This window comes from Ursus americanus, chromosome 15, assembly GCF_024610735.1.
Source record: "Ursus americanus isolate L20-20 chromosome 15, mUrsAme1.1.p, whole genome shotgun sequence".
NCBI lineage: Eukaryota > Metazoa > Chordata > Mammalia > Carnivora > Ursidae > Ursus > Ursus americanus.
The window spans coordinates 24761574-24781451 of record NC_142141.1 but is presented as its reverse complement, the minus strand read 5'-3'; the positions used below and the strand labels follow the sequence as shown (position 1 = coordinate 24781451).

The 19878-nt window shown below is 55.4% G+C and overlaps 1 protein-coding gene across 5 annotated transcripts in view; it reads left to right on the top strand.

The window, feature by feature from the left end:
• PPARGC1B (PPARG coactivator 1 beta) overlaps nt 1-19878 on the top strand; it is a 106776-nt gene that overhangs the window by 75150 nt on the left and 11748 nt on the right. For 4 of the 5 annotated variants that reach the window (XM_045815346.2, XM_045815347.2, XM_087867865.1 and 1 more), the window contains exons 2-8: nt 1240-1413; nt 7960-8181; nt 11815-11931; nt 12982-14131; nt 15079-15115; nt 15707-15771; nt 16875-17667. In XM_045815346.2, the coding sequence (XP_045671302.2) occupies nt 1240-1413; nt 7960-8181; nt 11815-11931; nt 12982-14131; nt 15079-15115; nt 15707-15771; nt 16875-17667 (2558 nt within the window). The remainder of the gene's footprint in view (nt 1-1239; nt 1414-7959; nt 8182-11814; nt 11932-12981; nt 14132-15078; nt 15116-15706; nt 15772-16874; nt 17668-19878) is intronic. The other variant, XM_087867866.1, reaches the window with a different exon arrangement.

The window sequence follows — 19878 nt, the reverse complement described above, 5'->3', positions numbered from 1 at the left end:
TATTGTTTCTGATTTGTTGTTAGTGCTGTTAGCTACCGTGTTTGAGCGTCTCCCGAGCCAGGCGGTAACATTGCCTTGTTTAATCTTACCTCTGAGGCAGGTGTCGTCCCATTCTACAGATGACGCAGTTGAGCTTCAGAGAGATTTGCCCCAGATTACCCAGCTGGCAAGTGGGGATTATGATGCAGGTCTGCCAGACCCCAAAGCCTGTAGTACGCTGTTTCTGGGTCAGCCTCCCAGCTCGGGCTGTTCCTCAAACTGCAGGGCAGCCCTTCTGTTGGTCGTTGTTACCTATGGGAGACCAGGGTCAGAAAGCCATCACCTTCTGATGAGTCGGGCTGGAGTTTGGCCTGAGAATCTGCATTGTTTCTAACACGTTCCCAGGTTGTGTTGGCACCGTGGGTCCTGGGACCACACTGTGAAATACGCCGGTTCACTGAGTGCTGTTACTGTGGTGTCTCCCTCCTCCCCCCCCTGCCGTGGTCAGGTGCGCTGAGAGCCTCGTAGACCCTTTCCTGTACATTTGCATACGTATTATCACACACAAAGAATTGCGTAGAGTTTTCTCTTTACACATGGGGGATAATATTCTACCTGTTACATCTACAATTTAGTTTTTATTTCCATTTAATGTGTCTTGGAGAGCACATATCTCGACCTCATTCTTTTCAGAGGCCCCGTGGTAGTCCATGCTTCAGGTGATTGTAGTTTTATTTACCGATTGTCCACGGATGGGTGGTCTTCCACATTTTAGACATTATGCATAGTCCTGTAAAATCCCTGAGAACATGGATGAGTATTTCTCTAGAACATCGTCATCCCTCAGTAATGTCAGCCATTATTATTGCTGGTTTTTGTTTCATTATTAATATTGCATTCCAGAAATGCCCTTTCAGGTGGGGACAATAATGTAATATCTGTTTAGAGCTTCTAATGAAGTTTTCAACACAATGGTTCTGCTAAGAAGAAAGGGCTTTGAGGGATGTGTAGGAGAGCCAAGGAGGAGGAGAGAACAGCAGGTAGGATTTGTATTGCCAGGGCCCGGCTTAGCTCTTGGTAGATTCAACCGTTGCAAGAGGGTGGGGCCTACCTTGACATTTCTTGGTCACATGGCAAAATCAGGCCTTGGCCAAGGTTCTGCCAGAGGTCCAGGCTGGCAGCACCGTAAGTAAGAAGGGTACATGCCTGGTTCCAGCCAAGCCCAGCTCTGACTCGCCTTCTTCCTTCCTGTCTCCTCAGGGTGGGGGGTCCGGGGAGGAGCAACTCTGCGCTGACTTTCCCGAGCTTGACCTCTCCCAGCTGGACGCCAGCGACTTTGACTCAGCCACCTGCTTTGGGGAGCTGCAGTGGTGCCCGGAGAACTCCGAGACTGAACCCAGCCAGTACAGCCCCGATGACTCCGAGCTTTTCCAGGTATGTCCTCTGAGCCTCGAGATAACTCAGCTCCTGAAAGCCTGGCTCTGCCCCACACCCCCTGCTTTTGCATTTGTTCATGCAAAGAAGTCTCATCACCCCCCACAGCTCTTGGGACCCTGCCTCTCATCCTGGATCTGCCCTTGATCTTGGGCAGTTCTCACCCTCTTGCTGGGCCTCTTACCAGCCCTGCACAGGGAGGGCCGGGAAGAGCTGCTCTTGCTATGCCTCCCGGTCAGAAAGGAGCCCCTCTGTGGGCCCAGGTGGTTTAAAACCCTTCTCTGTATTATCTCACTGAATTTTCATCCCTACCCTGTGAGGCAGGCATGATGATGAACCCATTTTATAGATGAGGAGACTGAGGCTTGAGGAAGTTAAGTCATGTGCCTAGGGCGATTCACCTAGTCAGTAGCTGAGCTGGATGCAAACCCAGTCGGCCTCCCTCCTGAGCTGGGGCTTTGTAACCACGGTGATGCCGTAATGGAGATGACTCACATGTATTAAACAACTGCTTCGTGGCAGGACTGTCCCTGTTATGTCTATTAACTCATTTAATTCTCTTAACCACTCTTAGAGCGGGTACAGCTGTCTTCATTTTTCATTTGGGGTCTAGAGATTCTTTCAAAAGAGGCAGTGCCGAGAACTGCTGTTGCCTATCAGTGCCTTTCACCGTGCATGCTCAGCGTCCAGTCTCGGGGGCCCATGATGGGCGACATTTCCTGCAAGAAGCTCCCTAGTATGGAGTACTATGATGTCTGGGATTTGCTTCGAAACACAGCCGGCTCTGCATGCATTTGCGGGTGCGGGTGTGGGTGTGGGTGTCGGGGGGAGGGTAGTATGGGAAATAAGATCCGCCGTGTTGAAGCCGGGTGATGGGTACAATCAGATTTATTATTCTTTCCTTGAAGTCTGCTCCCCCATAAAGACTGGTGGGAGAAGGCCTCGCTCCCCATGCCTGTCTGGCAGTATCTCGTCTTAACAACAATGTGCTGCGTGTCAGATGTCATGCTGGTGTGCCATGAGCGTCGTCTCAGATGGTCCCAACGGACTGTAGTGCTCCTTCTAGAAATGGAAGCGCCCTCTGTGTGTCAGGCACTGTGCTGTCCACAGTCTAGAGAGAAAGCCGACCCTAGCTCAGTTAACACAGAAACCGCGGTCATTGTGACATGCGCACAAAAGAAATGTGCCCGGTGGGAAAAGGGGTCTAAGGACTGGGTGGTTAGGAAGGGCCTCTCTGAGGAGGCCATGCTTCAGTCGGAGCCGTGTGAAGCTCAGAGAGCGGGGACAGAGCTTTCCAGGCAGAGCAAGCAGTAAGGGCAGAGCCAGGGAGCAGGAAAGCTTGCTGTGTTGGGGAACAGAAGAGCCGGCGGGTGGCAGAGGAACTTACCAGGGGATGGTCAGAGAGGTAGGCAGGGGCCAGTTATTATGCAGGGTCTCATGGGCCATGGGAAGGAGTCTGGATTTTTCCCAAGTCTGTTCTAACCTCTAAAGAAAGACAGTTAATAACCATTTTACAGGTGAGCAAAGTGAAACTCAGGTTAAGTAACCGGGTGTCAGATCACACAGTCAGGAAGGATCAGGGGAAGACTCTAACTGAGGAAGCCATACTCCTCAGTGCTGCACCACCCGTCTGCCAACCCTACGCAGAGCAGCAGGGCTGGGCTCCGCTTCTGGCTACGTCCAGGGACCTGCATTCTTTATTTGAGCAATAGGGGTGAGACCTACGCGATGCTGCTTTCTCCCTCAGAGGGGGTTAACTTCCAGAAAACGCTTCCAGGTCCTGGAGAGCTGATGAGCGAGAAAGGTTTAGATGCTGCGGGGAAACCACCCCCACCTGAACTGTACGGGTCCCCGCTTCCTCAGACTGGCCAGACCCACCAGCAGGCCCCTGCCGAGATCCCACTGTGCGCATGAAATGGTCTTGGGCACAAGTGAGCCTGTGTGGCCCCAGGGCTCCTGGCCCGGGGAGGAAGGCAGAACCCTCACAGACGGGTAGGACCCTGGCCGACCTCTGCCCACCCAGCCCCTCCCCCCATCATGGTCTGCACACCCCACCTGCCCTCCCAAGCCCAGGCCAGTTCCACCCTTTACCCACAGATGCACCCCTACGACTATGATTATGTGATCGGCGCCTGCCCCCCTGCCACACACACATATACCCCATGACCGTGGGAGCCTCAATGGCATTGTGCACTGTTAATATCCCCGGGCTCTGCACAGAGCCTGGCACTTGCTCAGGCCTTAATAAATAGCTGTCAAATGAATAAATCCTTAAAGGCTCAGCTCTCTGTCGCCTCCTTCGACAGCTGGTGAGTTCCTCCCTCTCCTGGTTCCCATCTGTGTGTGCGCACGCACGGGCACGCCTGTGTCTTCTCTGTCCTTTAGACGGTGAGTTCCTTGAGGACAAACAGCATTTGAGTAGTCTCTGGGGCCCTCTCACGTCATAAGGACTCGATCACAGGCGTTGAGTGAAGGAACTGATGGTAATACTTTCTTTCCTGCCAAGGACCAGATGTGGCCCATTCCACAAACCTCAAGCTGGCGTCCGTGGGTTCTGCCTTGGCCACACGCTCAGTTTTCTCATTTGGCCAGTGGGAACCCTGGGGCCATGTTGCCTGGGTCAGAGCTGTGTCCCCCAGTCAAATGGCACCACTGCTGTGGAAACAGACTGGGAGCGTGGAGGGCAAGCTGCTGTAACTGGGTTAACAACTCCTCCGGGGCGGGGATGGCGCCCCCCGGGTCTCTGTGCTTTCCAGAGTCCTCGGGACAGGACCACAACTGTTACTAAGCATTTTGGGGAGGAAGCAGACATTTGGTTGTTCTGTCAGTGTGCTGTGTGGTCTTGGGCAAGTAGCTCCCTGAAGTTGGGCCTCAGTTTCCCCATGTGGGGAATGAGGAAGGAATGTGGTGGATTCAATGAGTGGTTCTTGATCCGTTGAGGAGAGGGTCACCAGATCCTTTTAGACTCTGATGAAATCTGTGGACTCACTGCCGGAAAAAAAAAAAAGAGAGAGAGAAAACTGGTTCCCTGGGTTTTCTGGACCCCAGTTGAGCCCCCTGGACAGGGGGGATTTCTGAGTTTTCTTCTGGCCCTCGTAGCAGAAATCCTGTTCCATGCCATTCAGGAATCCAGGCCCCTCCTAGGCCTTCAAACTGAAGCATTTTCCCTGGGATTTCTTGAAGACTCCTTTTCCTCTGGCTTGAGAGCAGCTCAAGAAGGCTGGGGTGGGGCTGAGGCTATTAATATCCCTTCCTTCCCTGATTAACTCTCCATTAATTTGCACTCCGCTTCCAAGTGGAGCAGGGAGAGCCTGGCCGATGGGCCCGGGAAGAGGAGAGGGTGGCGCGGCCCCTGCGATGTATTGTCCCGGGTGCCGTGGACGCCGTGGGCAGATTGGCCTCTCTTCCCAGCAGGGTCAGGGCCTCCAGCCCCGCTGGCTGTTCCCGAGCTGGAGCAGCCCAGGCAGGGCTGAGGAGAGGGCGGAGGTCTTCTGCTACTCATTTCATTTTGGCCCGGCCTGGGGGGTGCTTCCTGCAGTCTTTGCTGTTTTGTATTCATTTTCGCATGGTGCCTGGCACACGGCAAATCCTACCCCCACCCTGACTTGCTGTGTGACCTTGACAAGTCTGTTTCCTGGACCTTCTCTCCCCCCCCCAAGAAAAGAATGGCAGGTTTCCTCACACGGAAATGAGGAATGGCGTTATTGCCGGGAGGGCTCTGTTAAAGATGTTGGTATAGGGGCGCCTGGGTGACGCAGTCAGTTAAGCGTCCGACTCTTGATTTCAGCTCAGGTCGTGATCTCGGGGTTGTGGGATCGAGCCCCGAGTCGGGCTCTGCGCTGGGTGTGGAGCCTGCTTAAATTCTCTCTCTCCCTCTGCCCCTACCCACCCTTAAAAAAAAACCAGAAAGATGCTTGTGTGGAAAGAACAAGAGCCACAGCTGGGGAATGATATGGGGGGGGGCAGTGGCATGTGGGGCCCACGTTGAACACCCCTGGTCATTACGTGATCCCTGAGGGATCCAGCTCTGATGTGTGTGATAATTCATCGTATCTCTGGGCCACTGGCTGTGGTTCCTGTGAGAAAGGGAGCTCTCATTCCGTCCAGTGCTGCTGACATCATTTCTGAATAACTTCCCTCTAGAATCTCTCCTTTGAGACGCTCATCTCAGTCTCTCCCGGTGGCCTTCGTTCTTCCATTCAGCAAATCTGCCCGGGGGGCCACCTGCCCCAGGCGCTGCGCTAGGCGTGGACCTCCCTGCAGAGGAGCCCTTGTGTCATACCCAGAGCTGGCCTTCCTGAGCAGTCAGTGGTGGCGGGGGAGGGGAATCGTGTTTTCCCATTTTACACAAAACCCAGCAAGGCTTAGAAGAGAGAACCGACTTGCTGGCAGTCGTGGTGGCAGAGCCCCGTGGGGTCAGCACCCAGAGTGGTCATTGGGTCCTTGCTTCCAAGGCCTTATTTCACTCGCTGTCAGGCTGGATGGACCACTCTGGGAATTCAGAGGATGCTGGCCCGGGGGGTTGGGGGGCAGGGGGAGCAGTCAGATGAGCCCATCACATTCTCGAGCCAGAGTCCACAGGCCCGGATCTGCCCTTGTGTGTCGTTGCCCCCCCCACTCCCCAGGGCCTCCGTCAGGCCCAACCAAAACCTTCTTCTGACCTTTCTTTTATTTTAGCTCTGTTCCAAAAATGACAAACACGTTTGTTCTCTTCGCCCCATGTCCCCCCTTCGAGTCACTCAGCTCCTGCTCCGGTTGTAAGGCCGGGAACGGACTGAGTGCAGCCAAGAGGCCGTCACGAGATGCGTACTTCAGAAACACTTCCTGAAGAAAGGATAAACGGCCTGACTTGGGATGGGAGAGCATGCTGGGAGGCGTCACGTGACGGCTGCGCCTCCTGCTAGAACAGGCCCCGTAGGCAGCTTACTGAGCGAGGTGCTCCGTGCCTCACCTGGGAGTGGTGTGGTGGCCACGCTCCAGGGCCTCTGGGCACGGGACCAGTGGGCTGTTATGGGAGGAGGGGGCAGGCCATGTACGTGCTGGCCCTCTTCATTACAGGTCTTTGGCATCGGAAGAGCTCGAGTCTTGGCTCATCTGTGCCGTGGTGGACTGGGTGGAAGTCCTCCTCTGTCCTGGATTTGCTCTGTGACCCTGGGTACCTTGTTCAGCCTCCATGAGCCTCAGTTTCCCCAACTGCGAAGTGAAGGTTAGAGTAGAGCTCCCGTCGTAGAGGTCGTTGTGAGGCTTCTCCAAGGCAGGATTCACAAGGCCTTTCTGCTCCTCTCCTTGGCCCCAGTCTTGGTCCCAGGCTTTTTGCTCTAGGTTTTTCCCTCTGCCTGGAGTCTCTGTTGCCCCCCGCCCCTTCGCCTGGCACCTTCTTGTCTTCCAGGCCTCAGGAGAAGCTCCAGCTGCTCAGAGCAGCCGTTTGTGACCACCCTTACTAGCCCGTAAATCTTCACCACATTCTCTCCATAGCAGCTTCTGTTTACTTTCTTCCTAGACTTTCATTCTCTGAAATGATCTTGTTTGTTCCCTTGTTTAAGTCTGTTCTCCGCTGGAGAGGGAGCCCCATGGGGGCAGGGGCTGCGCCTGTCTTGGCGCACAGTAGGACCCATGCCCAGACCTTGCCAGGCACAGAGTAGCCATTCAGTACATGCGTGTTGGCGGGGCAGGCGGGGGGTGGGGGGGGAGACAGTGCTGCCGCCACTAGCATCATCGTAGTAAAGCGAGTGGTAGTCCTGAGTACTTCTGCACCGAGCACCATTTGTTCTCGAAGCATCTTCCTGTACGTTAAGTCAGGTGAAGTTAGTCCTCAACAGTAACCTTAAGAAGTAGGTACTGTTGTTGCATGGGACACGTGAGAAACTGAGTAACTAGCCCAAGGACCCATGGTTGGTAAGTGTGGGATCTGAGATGCAGCCCCAGATCCCAGAGCCCAAGCTCCTGACCTCTCCTGAGTGGTGAGCGAAGCCGAGGGACCCACTGGGAAATGGTAGCCATTTTATTAGTGTGTGGTTATCACTGTCACGGGCAGCCCTGAAGCTTCCAGTCTGTAGGCTGCCTGCTGGGCCGCAGCGTCAGCGGGGCTGGGAGGCTGCGGTGGGATGCTCTTCCCAGAGGCAGAGCCCGGCTTCGGGGTTCAAGGGCTGTGTCCCAGGAGTTAGGACAGGAGGCTGTGGTGTGGAGCCGCTGTCCCTCGTAAAGGGCACAGCAGGTGTCTTTCATCCGGACAGCCCTTTGCCCACGCTGGTGAGCAGCAGAGCCGGGACTGGGGTTCCCGGGGCGAGGCTCTTTCCAGTCTCACCCGCTGCCCGCTCGCACACTTCTGTGACTCCTGGAGTCGATAACATATTTCTTGGGCATCTGCTCTCCCAGCGATCCTGAGAGATCTGAGGGCGGGGGGAAGGGTGGGAGAGGATTTGGCGAGGAGGTGGTGGTGCGGCTGCCCGTGCGGAGCGCATTCCGCCACGAAGACGTGAAGACGGCCGAGCCCAGGGTACTGACTAACCGTGTCCCTCTCTGCGCCACCCGCGCGCCTCACTTCAGATCATCGACAGTGAGAATGAGGCCCTCCTGGCAGCGCTCACCAAGACCCTGGACGACATCCCTGAAGATGACGTGGGTCTGGCTGCCTTCCCGGCCCTGGACGGTGGAGACGCACCGTCATGCACTTCAGCTTCGCCTGCCCCCTCGTCTGCACCCCCCAGCCCCAGCCCCTCGCTGGACAGGCCCCAGGCCCCGGCACCCGAGGTGGACGAGCTCTCACTGGTGAGAACCGATTCCTAGCTGACGTGATGGCGGTGGCCTGGGCTGTGGTGTCTGGTTGTACGGGTCGTGGGTGCCGGGGAACCGGCGCCAGGCCCCTGCAGGGGTGTCTGTGCCTCACTGACAAACGGCGGGCAGCCTGGAAGGCGTCTCTGGGCCTCACCTTTCCTACCCGGACTGACCGTAGAGGCTGCTCCTGCACTCGTAGGTCCTTTGGGATTTCACGGATTGACCTTCCTTACGTGGTAAGCCCTTGAAGCTGCATGTAAACCTCTTCCTAAAGGTTATAACTACACACGCAGAAATTCAAGCAGGAAATGTGGACGGTTAAAAGCAAAACCTCCTTGCCCATCCCACAGTTGCGTTCTCCTTGCCTGGAGGTAACCATGGTTACCGATATGTTTTGTGACTTTCCTCTTCCACCTTTTTTTTTTTAACTACAAAAGGGAGTCTGCATTATACACTGCTCTGCACCTTCTCAGTGGACTGTGTGTGTCTCGAAAAGGCAGATGAGCACAGGTCACTGTGCTCCGTCCTTTTTGTCAGCTGCGTAGTGTTCTTTCGTAGGGATGTACCATAACTTGTTCAACTCGTCCCCTGGTGGGTGGAGATTTCTGTTGTCCCAACTCTTTCCTGCTACCCTGTGGCGGTCAGCACCCTGGCCCAGGCCTTTGCCACATCTAAGTGGGTGAGTTTCTAGCAGGGAACTCCTGGGTCTCCAGATATCTGGTGTTTCAGTTTGGACAGCTAGTTCCAGATGGCTCTCCACCGAGTTGGGGCTGGTTGATGCTCCCACCAGCACAAGTTCAATGCCGTCTGTGAGTGTGTGTGGAACGGGGGAATGTGCACAGGGCATTGCAGCTTTCTGGGGAGAAGCTCTCAGCTTTTCTCAGATTCTCAGAGGTGTCCAGACCTCACAAGTGACTGAAAGCAGTTGCCCCTAACTGAGGCTGAGGGTGCCGGAAGCTGGGAGCTGAGATCTCATAGGGCATGTGAAGTCCAGCTGCACTCACCTGTCTGCAGCTCCTGGGGGCTGACAAGACCCAGCCGGAAAATCAGAGCCTGTTGAGCCAGGAAGGGTCTTAGGTCATGGGAAGTTTTGAGTGGAAAGGCCCTTGGTGACTATCAGGTTTGGCTCTGGGGAAACTGAGGCCCAGAGCAGGCAGGGATTCTGCTGTGGTCACATAGCAAGTCGGTATTCTGACTTCTGGTCCAGGATCCTTTTCCTTCTTTCCCACTGCCTGCAAATTCCCCGGTGGCGTGAAGCATTTAGTAAGCACCTACTGTGTGCTGGACACGAGAATACGTTCAGTCCCACATTGTGGCTTCTGCTGACAGGAATCCGACTGGGTTTGAATCCCAGCCCCACCAATTAGTGCTTGTGGGTCCTTTAGACTGCTGATCTCTCTGACTCAGCTCCCTGGTCCATACAGTGAAGCTAATTATAGGGCTTTTCTCCAAGGCTATTAGGAGGAGTACCGCAGATAATGCATAGAGAGCACTTAGAACAGTGCCTGGCACATAGTTGCTCAATAAATGCTGTCTAAGTAATAGTCCTGGCGGTAGTACTCCGAAGAGGGATCTCAGGGTGGGGATTCTGGAGAAGGAGCAAACCCCGGAGAGGCAGAGAGCGACCCCTGCTGGCCACAGGGCGTTTCTCTCCATCCTCAGATGCTCTTTCCTCGGGAAGTGTTCTGTTGAGCACTTCAGGCACTGTGCTAGACGCACAGGAAGCAGACTCACCATCTAGACTCCCAGCGAACTGGCAGAGTTCAGAAAGGCCCTGAGAAGTGATCTGAATGCCCAGTTCTTAATCGGGAGTCATGATCTCAGAGAGTCCACCGGTGGACTGACTGGGACCCATGGACGTCTGTATATCCGTGCGTGTCTCTGAGGTCAGCAGCGTCTGTCTTACCCTTTGAGAAACTCCTGAATCAAAAAGGTTCATACCCAGCCCTTTAGTGTTCCTGCTGCCATTGTGCCAATGGAGAAACCAAGGCCTGGAGAGAGAAAGGACTCGCTCAAGTGTCATAGTGAGTGGGGCTGGGCCGGGCCAGAACCAGGCCCCTTTCCACCAGCTCAAGGATCTTTTCCTCTCCATATCAGAGAATCACAGACCTGCGTGTGTTGGTTTGGGGTCTAGGTGAGGTGCTGGAAATTCTCTAGCTCCTAGGGGAGTGAAGAGTGGCCTTTTCTCTGGTGCCTGGGCCTTTGGCACTCCATGCTGGGGGGAGCTGGGGGGCATATCCCTTGAGGGAAGATCAGTGCTGTAGCAAAAACCCATCGTGCTTCCCTGCTTGTTCTCGGTCTTGCCGGGACAAGATTCCTGGTGGAATTTCCAGGGGTGCTTGGCTCCCCGCTCTCTTGCTGAGACGCACGGTGCACCTGCTTTCTGGGTGCAGAAGCATAAGCGTCGCAGCAGTTTTTATAGAAAACTTAGAAAAGCCAGGCAAGCTTCAGTATGCTTCCGCCTGTGTAAAAACAGGTGTGTTGGAGGTGATACGTGCATATATTCTTTTTTTTTTTTAAGATTTTATTTATTTATTTGACAGAGAGAGAGGCAGCCAGCGAGAGAGGGAACACAAGCCGGGGGAGTGGGAGAGGAAGAAGCAGGCTCCCAGCAGAGAAGCCTGATGTGGGACTCGATCCCAGGACTCTGGGATCATGCCCTGGGCCGAAGGCTGACGCCCAACGACCGAACCACCCAGGCGCCCCAACGTACATATATTCTTGCATGATCACATTCCACCTCAGGATGGGATCCCAAGAAGTTGGCTAATAGTAGTTGCCTCTGGGAAGGAGAAAGGGGACCTCGGGCAGGAGGGAGACTTGCTTCTCATTGTCCAACCCTTCGTGTTTGTGGTATATATTTTTTCACCATTTACAAGTATTTTTTAATTTAAGAAATTAACTTCTGGGGCACCTGGGTGGCACAGCGGTTAAGCGTCTGCCTTTGGCTCAGGGCGTGATCCCGGCGTTATGGGATCGAGCCCCACATCAGGCTCCTCCACTATGAGCCTGCTTCTTCCTCTCCCACTCCCCCTGCTTGTGTTCCCTCTCTCGCTGGCTGTCTCTATCTCTGTCAAATAAATAAATAAAATCTTTAAAAAAAAAAAAAGAAATTAACTTCTAACAGAACAGGGTGAAGAAGCAAAAAGAGCAAAGGGGAATGAGCTGGAATCCCACACCAAAGAATCACCATGGTGCCCGACTTTCCAGTTTCTGTGCACATGCGTGTGCACCGCAGGTGTATGCAGAGTGTCCCAATAACATGTTCACGTCATATTTTAGCAGTAGAATGGGAAGATACTACCCAAGGGCTGTGTGGATTTCTCAGAGTCACAGGTACTCCTCCTGGGTTAGTAACTCTGAAAAGGATTGACATTTTATGGGGATGCTTGTGTGTGTGTTAGATTATTAGACAGTCTGCTTTCTGTGCTTAATGTGATGGGAACATATTCTAGGTCATGAAATGCCCGCCCTCTGTTCTTCCCATGGTCCTGTGGTGACCCTGGGTCAGAGTACGCTCTGTCCCAAGAAGCTAGCTCTGGGCTCAGGCTTCTCCCAGAGATGCGCTTCTCCATGGCCCCCAGTGGATCACAGCCCCAACTCCTCTCCTCTCTGCTTCTCCCACAGCTTCAGAAACTCCTCCTCGCCACGTCCTACCCGACCTCAAGCCCTGATACCCAGAAGGAAGGGACCGCCTGGCGCCAGGCAGGCCTCAGGTCCAGGAACCAGCGGCCCTGTGTCAAGGTATTTGTATACATGTCCCCAAATCCACCCAGGCCCCCAGGTGTGGCCTCTGAGGGGTACAGCCTTCAGCTCTTATTAGGGGGTATCCAGCTCAGTCACTTTCCAGTTGCCCTCCTCGTGCCTCACAATGCCCTCGTAGCTGGTGTGCTGGGTACTTTTTGAGGCCCAGGCCAGTTTGGGGTTCTGGAAAGAGCACCGGACTTTCTCCTATACCTCAGTGTTTGAGGCACCGTGTTAGACATTGGGTTAGAGCAGGGACAGGAAGACGTGGCCTGCTCTCAGCAGGCTTACTCTAATGGCAGACACATGGAAACTTCAGATCTCACTGGAGACCACAGTAAAGAATTCGGATTTCTTCTGGGGGAAGCCATGGGAGAGTCCAGAGCTCTGTCATGAACACCAAGGAGCAAAACAAATCCCTTTTCCTCCTTGGGCTCCATCTTCCAAGACTTTCAAAGGGGTTTCATAGGTGATTTCCCAGCGTGCCTGTGACTCAGAGCCTTGACTCGGTCCTTCCCCTTGGGTCCCTGGCCACTCCTGCAGGGGACTCAACCCCATGCCCTCAGGGCAGAATCAAGATTTTTTTTTTAATGGTTTTATGGAGGTGTCCCTTAAATATCATAAAAGGCACTTATACTTATTTTGAAAGTATAATTCAATGATTTGTGGTAAATGTACAGGGTTGTGCAGCCATGACCACAGTTTAGTTCTAAAACATTCCCATCATCCCAGAAAGCTCCCAGCAACCCCATGTACAGTTAATCACTGTCCCCACACCCAGGCAACCGCTCATGTAGTTCCTCGAGCCATTATGGAAGGGTCTAGTGCAGGGGAGCGGGGTGGTCAGAGCAGGGCTGTGGCAGTGAACGGGGAAGGGGTGCGATCCGTGGCTGGGTGGTCTGTTACGAGTCTGGTCATTCCTTTGCTCCTCATCACCTGAGCGCTGCCAGGTGCCATGTGGGCCCCGGCAGGCGGCTACAGGTGCGGGGCAGAGCGGAGAGGGACAGTGCGGGCCTCCCTCCTCACTCTGCCCTCTTTCTCTCTGTCTAGGTGGACGGCGCCCAAGACAAGAAGGCCCCCACAGTGCAGTCTCAGAGCCGGAGTTGTACGGAACTGCACAAGCACCTCACTTCGGTGCCGTCCTGCCCCCAGACTAAAGCCCGCTCCCCGGACAGGGGCTTGCAGCCGCCACCCGCCCCGAGTCCCCAGCTCCCAGCTAAGGAGGAGGAGGAGGCTGGTGAGGACTGCCCAAGCCCCCCGCCAGCTCCAGCCTCGCCGCAGGACTCCCCGGCCCCGGGCAGGGCAGGCCCCGGCACCCAGGGGTCCCGGGAGAACACGCAGGCGATCGTGCAGCTTATTCGCTACATGCACACCTACTGCCTCCCCCAGAGGAAGCTGCCCCCACGGGCCCCGGAGCCAGCCCCCCAGCCCTGCGGCAGCCCCTCCGAGCAGGTCAAACCCCGGCCCCGGTCCCAGCACCCTTCCAAAGGCTCCTGGGCTGAGTTCTCCATCCTGAGGGAACTTCTGGCTCAAGATGTCCTCTGTGATGTCAGCAAACCTTACCGCCTGGCCACACCCGTCTATGCCTCCCTTACACCCCGACCCAGGCCCAGGACCCCCAAAGACAGCCAGGCCTCCCCTGGCCACCCGTCCCCCGTGGAGGAGGTGAGGATCACAGCTTCGCCCAGGAGCACCGGGCCCAGACCCAGCCTGCGCCCACTGCGGCTTCAAGTGAAAGGGCATGCCGGCCGGTCAGGCAGGCTGCAGCGGGAGGAGGAAGAGGAGGAGGAGGAAGAGGAAGAGGAGGAGGAAGAAAAGGAGGAGGAAGAGGAGGAGGAGGAGGAGTGGGGCCGGAAAAGACCAGGCCGAGGCCTGCCATGGACCAAGCTGGGGAGGAAGCTGGAGAACGCGGTGTGCCCCGTGCGGCGTTCCAGGAGACTGAACCCGGAGCTGGGTCCCTGGCTGGCGTTCTCTGATGAGTCTCTGGTCCCTGTGGAGCCCCAAGGAGCTCTGCCCTCGCTGCGCCTGGCTCCCGAGGCCTACGACATGGAGGGGGCACTGGGCAGCCCCACAGATGAGGACAGTGGTCAAGACCAGCAGCTCCCACGGGGACCCCAGATCCCGGCTCTGGAGAGCCCCTGTGAGAGTGGGTGTGGGGACACGGATGAGGACCCCAGCTGCCCACGGCTCCCTTCCAGAGGTAGTCGGAGTCGGTGGTCTGCAAGAGAGGGGGCAGGGATGGGGCGTGGTGTACCCCACTGCACTGGGAGCCAGGAGCCCTGTGCTGGGCAAGTCCCTTCCCCTCTCCGGCTCTCGACTTCCCTTTCTGTGCAATGGGCTAGTTGGGCGGATCGTCAGAAGTCACCCACCCATCTCTGAGTTTTCCATCACGCATGGGCCAGGCACCACTTAATGAACATGGAGCCAGATGCCTTCGTGGGGCTGGTGTGTCTGTGGGGTAGGCAGGCAATCACAAAGTAAATAAAAAAGGAGGATAATTACAAATTGTGCTAAGTGCTCTAGAGAAGACGTCCTGGGTGATGATGTGACGAAAGGAGTGAGTCTGTAAATCCAGCTCCCTAATGACATTGAATTTTAAATGGTAACAGTAGTGGTGGTGATTATAACGGGTATCTATTGTATATTTGCTATGCCAGGTGCTGGTCTAAAACTTGACACAGCTTAACCCCACTGACTCCTCACAGGGGGCCTGTGTGGTAGGTGCTGGCATAATTTCCATTGTCAGACACAGAAACTGAGGCACAAAGGTATCGAGCGACCTGTTCAGCTAGCGAGTCCTGCATCCGTCCATCTGTCCACCTGTGGCCCCCCACCCCCCGGCCTTGCCTGGGGTTCCCCCCCACTGTACTACACTGTTTGGCCAGAAGGGGTCACCCTTGTATCTACCTGCTCTTTCTGAAAACTCCAGTAGTCCGCCCACCACTAATGTTGCTGAGATCCTGAGAATGAAGGTGGCTTTGAGTTGTTCCTGCCCTTCCCTAAAAATGACAGAGGCTTTTGGGTCACATGCCTGTGGGGAGCCCTGCTTGGTACCAGTGGGGGTTCGGGGTTTCCTCCAGAGGGAAACATCTGCTAGTGATGCTGTGTTGGGGAATCTTATTTTTTTCCTTTTCATCTTCTTTTCAGACTCTCCCAGGTGCCTCATGCTGGCCTTGTCGCAAAGGTAGATTTTTGGAAATCACTGGTTTATTATTCCATGAGTTTTTGTCCTGTTGGGTATGTGTATTGGGGGTGGGGGGTCGGGTGGGTGGTAAGGCCCTGCGCCTGCCCCTGTCCCCATGCTCCTGCCCTCATTGCCATGTGGGGCCCTCGGTAGCTGGGCTCCCTTAGAAGGGAGGTCTCTGCAGGCCCAGGGGAAGTGGGGAATTAAGGTTTCAGGCCATTTCATAAGCTGTCCTCTCCAGGACAGAGGGGAGGAATTATTTTCTCTGCAGGGGAAAGCTGGTAATGTTGTGTGGCTTTGAGCAAGTCTCCTTCCCTCTCCGGGCCTCAGGTGCTCCGTCTGTAAAATAAGGAGGGTGATGATGCTCGCCCTGTCTCCAGCCTCCGGCAAATGTCTCCTGTGTCTCCTGCAAGAGCTGTATGCTGCTTTGAATTCCTCTAAGCCAGGGTGGGGGTTTCCCAGAAAATTCTCCCTCTCGGCAGCAGAACCAGGGTCTGTCACAGTGTCCCTTGTCCTCTTTGTACACTGGGGAGGTGGAGCTGCTGCTCATTGGCCTCTTTCCTTTCTGTCCTCCCTCCCCGCCCCCACCAGTGACCCTCCTTTTGGCAGGAAGAGCTTTGAGCAGACCTTGACGGTGGAGCTCTGTGGCACCGCAGGTGAGCCAGGGGCGCAGCTGGTGGGGTGCCCTTGGGGGAACTGACACGACTCCTGGTGACGAGTCCCCCACACGGAACGGCGCCATCGAGCCACTGCTGCACAGGCCGCGTGGGGTCTGAAGGTGCACAGTGAGGGTGTTGTGAGGGGAAGAGTCAGCCGTTCAGCTGCAAACAGTCCGCACAGGAGCTGAGGGCGAGGTAGGAAAGGAAGAGAGACACATCTTCCCCCGAAGGAGCCTGCCAGCTCCTTAGGAGACAGACTCACACCACGCCGGAGTTCTGCTCTGGGCACACTGGTTCAGTCGGTGCCAGAGCTTTGGGAGCACGGAGGAAGGGGCAGGGTGGGGCGGGGCAGGGGTGTGGCCTGGGAAGATTTGCAAGGGGGGCTTATGAGCCGGACTTGTGGGAGGAGCAGAATTTGTGGAGCGAAGAGGCCGGAAGGAGATCCCTGATCGACAGGAGCAGAGGCTCGTAGGGTGAAATCAGAGGTTCCCCTGAGGAGGCTGGTCACCTGGAGTCGCTGCTTAGCAAAAGGGGGACAGGCAGGAAGGAGCGATCACAGAAGGCCGAGAGGAATGCCAGGCTGAGGGTTTGGTCTTGATCCTGGAGGCTTTGGGAGCCCCAGAAAGGAAGAGATCTCTGGCGTTCAGCAAGTTCCTTTGGTGCACTGGGGAGGATGGAGGCCAAGTTCAGATGCAGGAAACACGGATGGCACCGTGGTGGCCCGGTCCAGGTGGGAGGTTTGCGTTGTGGCACTGGCAGCCTCTCCACTCTGGGAGACATTGGAGGTGTTGAGAGAGCTTGTCGAGTGATGGGATGTAGAGCAGAAGGGGATCTCTCAAATGACCTGAAGGTTTGGGCTGTGGTCAGGCTGCGGAGGGATGGCCATGGGATTTCGTCACGTGACCGCGGACTCTGTGAGGAGTCTGGGCGGCATTCAGGCTCAGCGGGCAGTGCCGCGATTGACTAGTGATGCCTGCCATTCACTGGGTTGGGAACGTGGTGATGCTTGGGCTGCTTACTTGCCATCCCAAACGAGAGTCTCTGTCCATAGGAGAAGTGATCTGTCTCCGCCTCACAGGGTTCTCCTCTTGCTTGGCTAGGGCTCACCCCACCCACCACACCTCCGTACAAGCCCACAGAGGAGGACCCCTTCAAGCCAGACATCAAACACAGCCCAGGCAGAGGCAGAGCTCCCGGCCTCCCCAGCTTGGAGGGCCTCCAGCTCGGGACCGCCACCGTGGCTGCCCACAAGCTGCCAAAGAAGCACCCAGAACGGAGCGAGCTCCTGTCCCACCTGCGGCATGCTACAGCCCAGCCAGCCTCCCAGACTGGTCAGAAGCGCCCCTTCTCCTGTTCCTTTGGAGACCACGATTACTGCCAGGTGCTCAAGCCAGAAGGCGCCCTGCAGAGGAAGGTGCTGAGGTCCTGGGAGCCGTCTGGGGTCCATCTTGAGGACTGGCCCCAACAAGGTGCCCCACGGGCTGAGGGGCAGGCCTCCGACAGGGAGGAAGACAGAAGCTGTGACGGCGGTGCCCCCGCCAAGGACAGTGTGCTGCTGAGAGACCACGAGATCCGCGCCCGCCTCACCAAGCACTTCGGGCTCCTGGAGACCGCCCTGGAGGACGAAGACCTGGCCTCCTGTAAGAGTCCTGAATATGACACAGTCTTTGAGGACAGCAGCAGCAGCAGTGGGGAGAGCAGCTTCCTCCTGGAGGAGGAGGAGGAGGAGGACGATGAAGAAGAGGACTCAGGGGTCAGCCCCCCTCGCTCTGACCACTGCCCTTACCAGAGCCCACCAAGCAAGGCCAGTCGGCAGCTCTGTTCCCGCAGCCGTTCCAGCTCCGGCTCCTCCTCCTGCCGCTCCCGGTCACCAGCCACCCGAAGGACCTTCAGGTACAGATGGGTGGCCTCAAGAGGGACAGTGGGCAGCTGAGGACCCCGGTTCCCAGAGTGCCAAGGGAGGGAGGAGCCCTGAAGCCAGGGCTGCATCTCCCCGTGTGTCCCATGTCCTGGTCCAAGGCCCAGGAGGTGATCTCCCTGGGGGGTTGTGGGCAAGTCCTGGCAGCAAGCAAAGCCTTGCTGTGTGATGGTCAGGAGTCCCCCAAATCTCTTGGCCCCGGGAGAGAAAGAAAGCCCACTTCCTGGCCATTCGTGGCCTTTGTCTAAAGGAACTTGTCCCTTACTCATCTGTGTTTTCTGCTTTTATATTTGTAAATCGGACCCAGTTTAATATCTATGTGACATTTACATGTGAAAGGAAGATTAGCAGAATTCTAATCTGCGTTCTAAAAAAAATACCTGGATTTGAAGCAGTGATAAGGTTTATTCCCATTTCTTGGTCCTGCTGGGCTGTGCAGGACTTCCAGCAGTCAGCCGTCCCCCTGGGAGATGCTCTACCTTCCCACAGGGATGATGCGTCATGAGCCTGTGTGCTCGTACCATCTTGTCTCGTTGAACTGGTCTGAGAGAAGGAGCTGGTCCAAGAGTCAGCAGGGAGCTAGGCAGAAAAGAACTGGAGGCTTGGCATATGTGGGTGGAGACAGGTTGCTTTTCTCCCTGATCACAGCAGGACCTGATTCTTCACCTGAGGGGAGGCCTGAGGAGGGTCAGTGCAGGTCCCAACCCCTCTGCCTGAGATGTACCTGAATGACCACTAGATGGTGCTCGTGAGTCTAGAGCCGCTCGGCAGCCGCCGGGCACGTCTTACCAAGTGGACAGCTGGATCTCACCCGCCCAGTACGTCTGGGGGTGGGGGTGGAGAGTCTGCATTTCCAGCTAGTCCCCAGGTGATGATGATGTCCCCAGAGTGCCATACTCTGAGACCCAGAATTCAGCTAATAGAAAAATATCTTTTCTTAGAAAAACTCGGCTTTATATATCTACACCAGTAGCTCTTATCTGTTTGAAAATCTGAATAAAGCAAACACTCCCTTCCTCTTAGAATGTACATAGACGTCTAACCGAGCATTCGATTTTAGAGGGTTTGTAGACTCTCCAGACTCTAAGGTTAAGAAGCCCTGAGCTACCTGTTCTCAAATGAGTTCCCTCTCGATTTCTCTAAAAGCCCCTCTATGTAATAAGCCAGGATGACTGGTCAGAACTCTGTGAGCCCTCTTTCCGGCTCCATTCTCCTTTCCCCAGGGGTCACTGTGAGCTAAGTGACTCGGCATCTCTATCGGGGAGTTTCCTCTGCAACATTTAGTAGCTCCGAAGCTACTGGGCTCTCTCCTTTTTGAAACACGTCCCCGAAGGCTGGAGCTGGAGCTTCCTGGCCTCCTTTCCCTCCTGACCCCTCGGGCTGTCGGGGTAAGGCCTGCCTTCATGTACTTGCCTGCAAAGAGTTGGGAGCCTCTCTAGAAACTCCCATGGGTTCTCCTTTTCCTCTTCTTGCTTTTGGGCCAAGTTCAGGGCTGGCTTTTTCTGCTCCCTCGATTCTTGCTTAGTGGACAGAACTTGGCACCTGGTAAATCTGGTAAACCAGTCATCCGTGTTCTGCAGACCCACATTTTTTCACCTGTGCTTCCAATACCAAACATTGGTCCACAGAAGTGTTTTGAGCTGGTTTAATAACACAAACCCCACAGTACCTTCCAGTCATTCTCAGCTCTTCAGGTGGGAAACTGCCAATCTGTTGCAAATGGATGATGATACTGTTATTTTTGCACTTTATTTATTTGTTTGTTTTTTGTTGGAGAGAGAGAGGGTGGGGCAGGGGAAGAGGGAGAGAGAGAGAATCCCAAGCAGGCTGCACGCCCAGTGCGGAGCCCTCCTCGGGGCTCGAACTCATGACCCTGAGATCATGACCTGAGCCAAAGTCAAGAGTTGGGCGCTTACCCGACTGAACCACCCAGGTGCCCCCCCCCCTGTTATTTATCACTTTATAAAGTTTGCAGGTCACATCCCCTTCTGTGATCCTATTTAGCTTCACAGATGCACTTGGACGTGTGCTTCTTACGCCCATTGTATAGATGAGGGAGCTGAGGCTCTAAGAGGTGCGACAGAAAAGCAAGCAAGCAATCACGGAGCAGGGCTTGCGCTCAGCTTTTTCTGACCGGCACCTCACAAATGGCCAAGGAAGCGGTACAGTCAGTTCTCCCTGGCTTG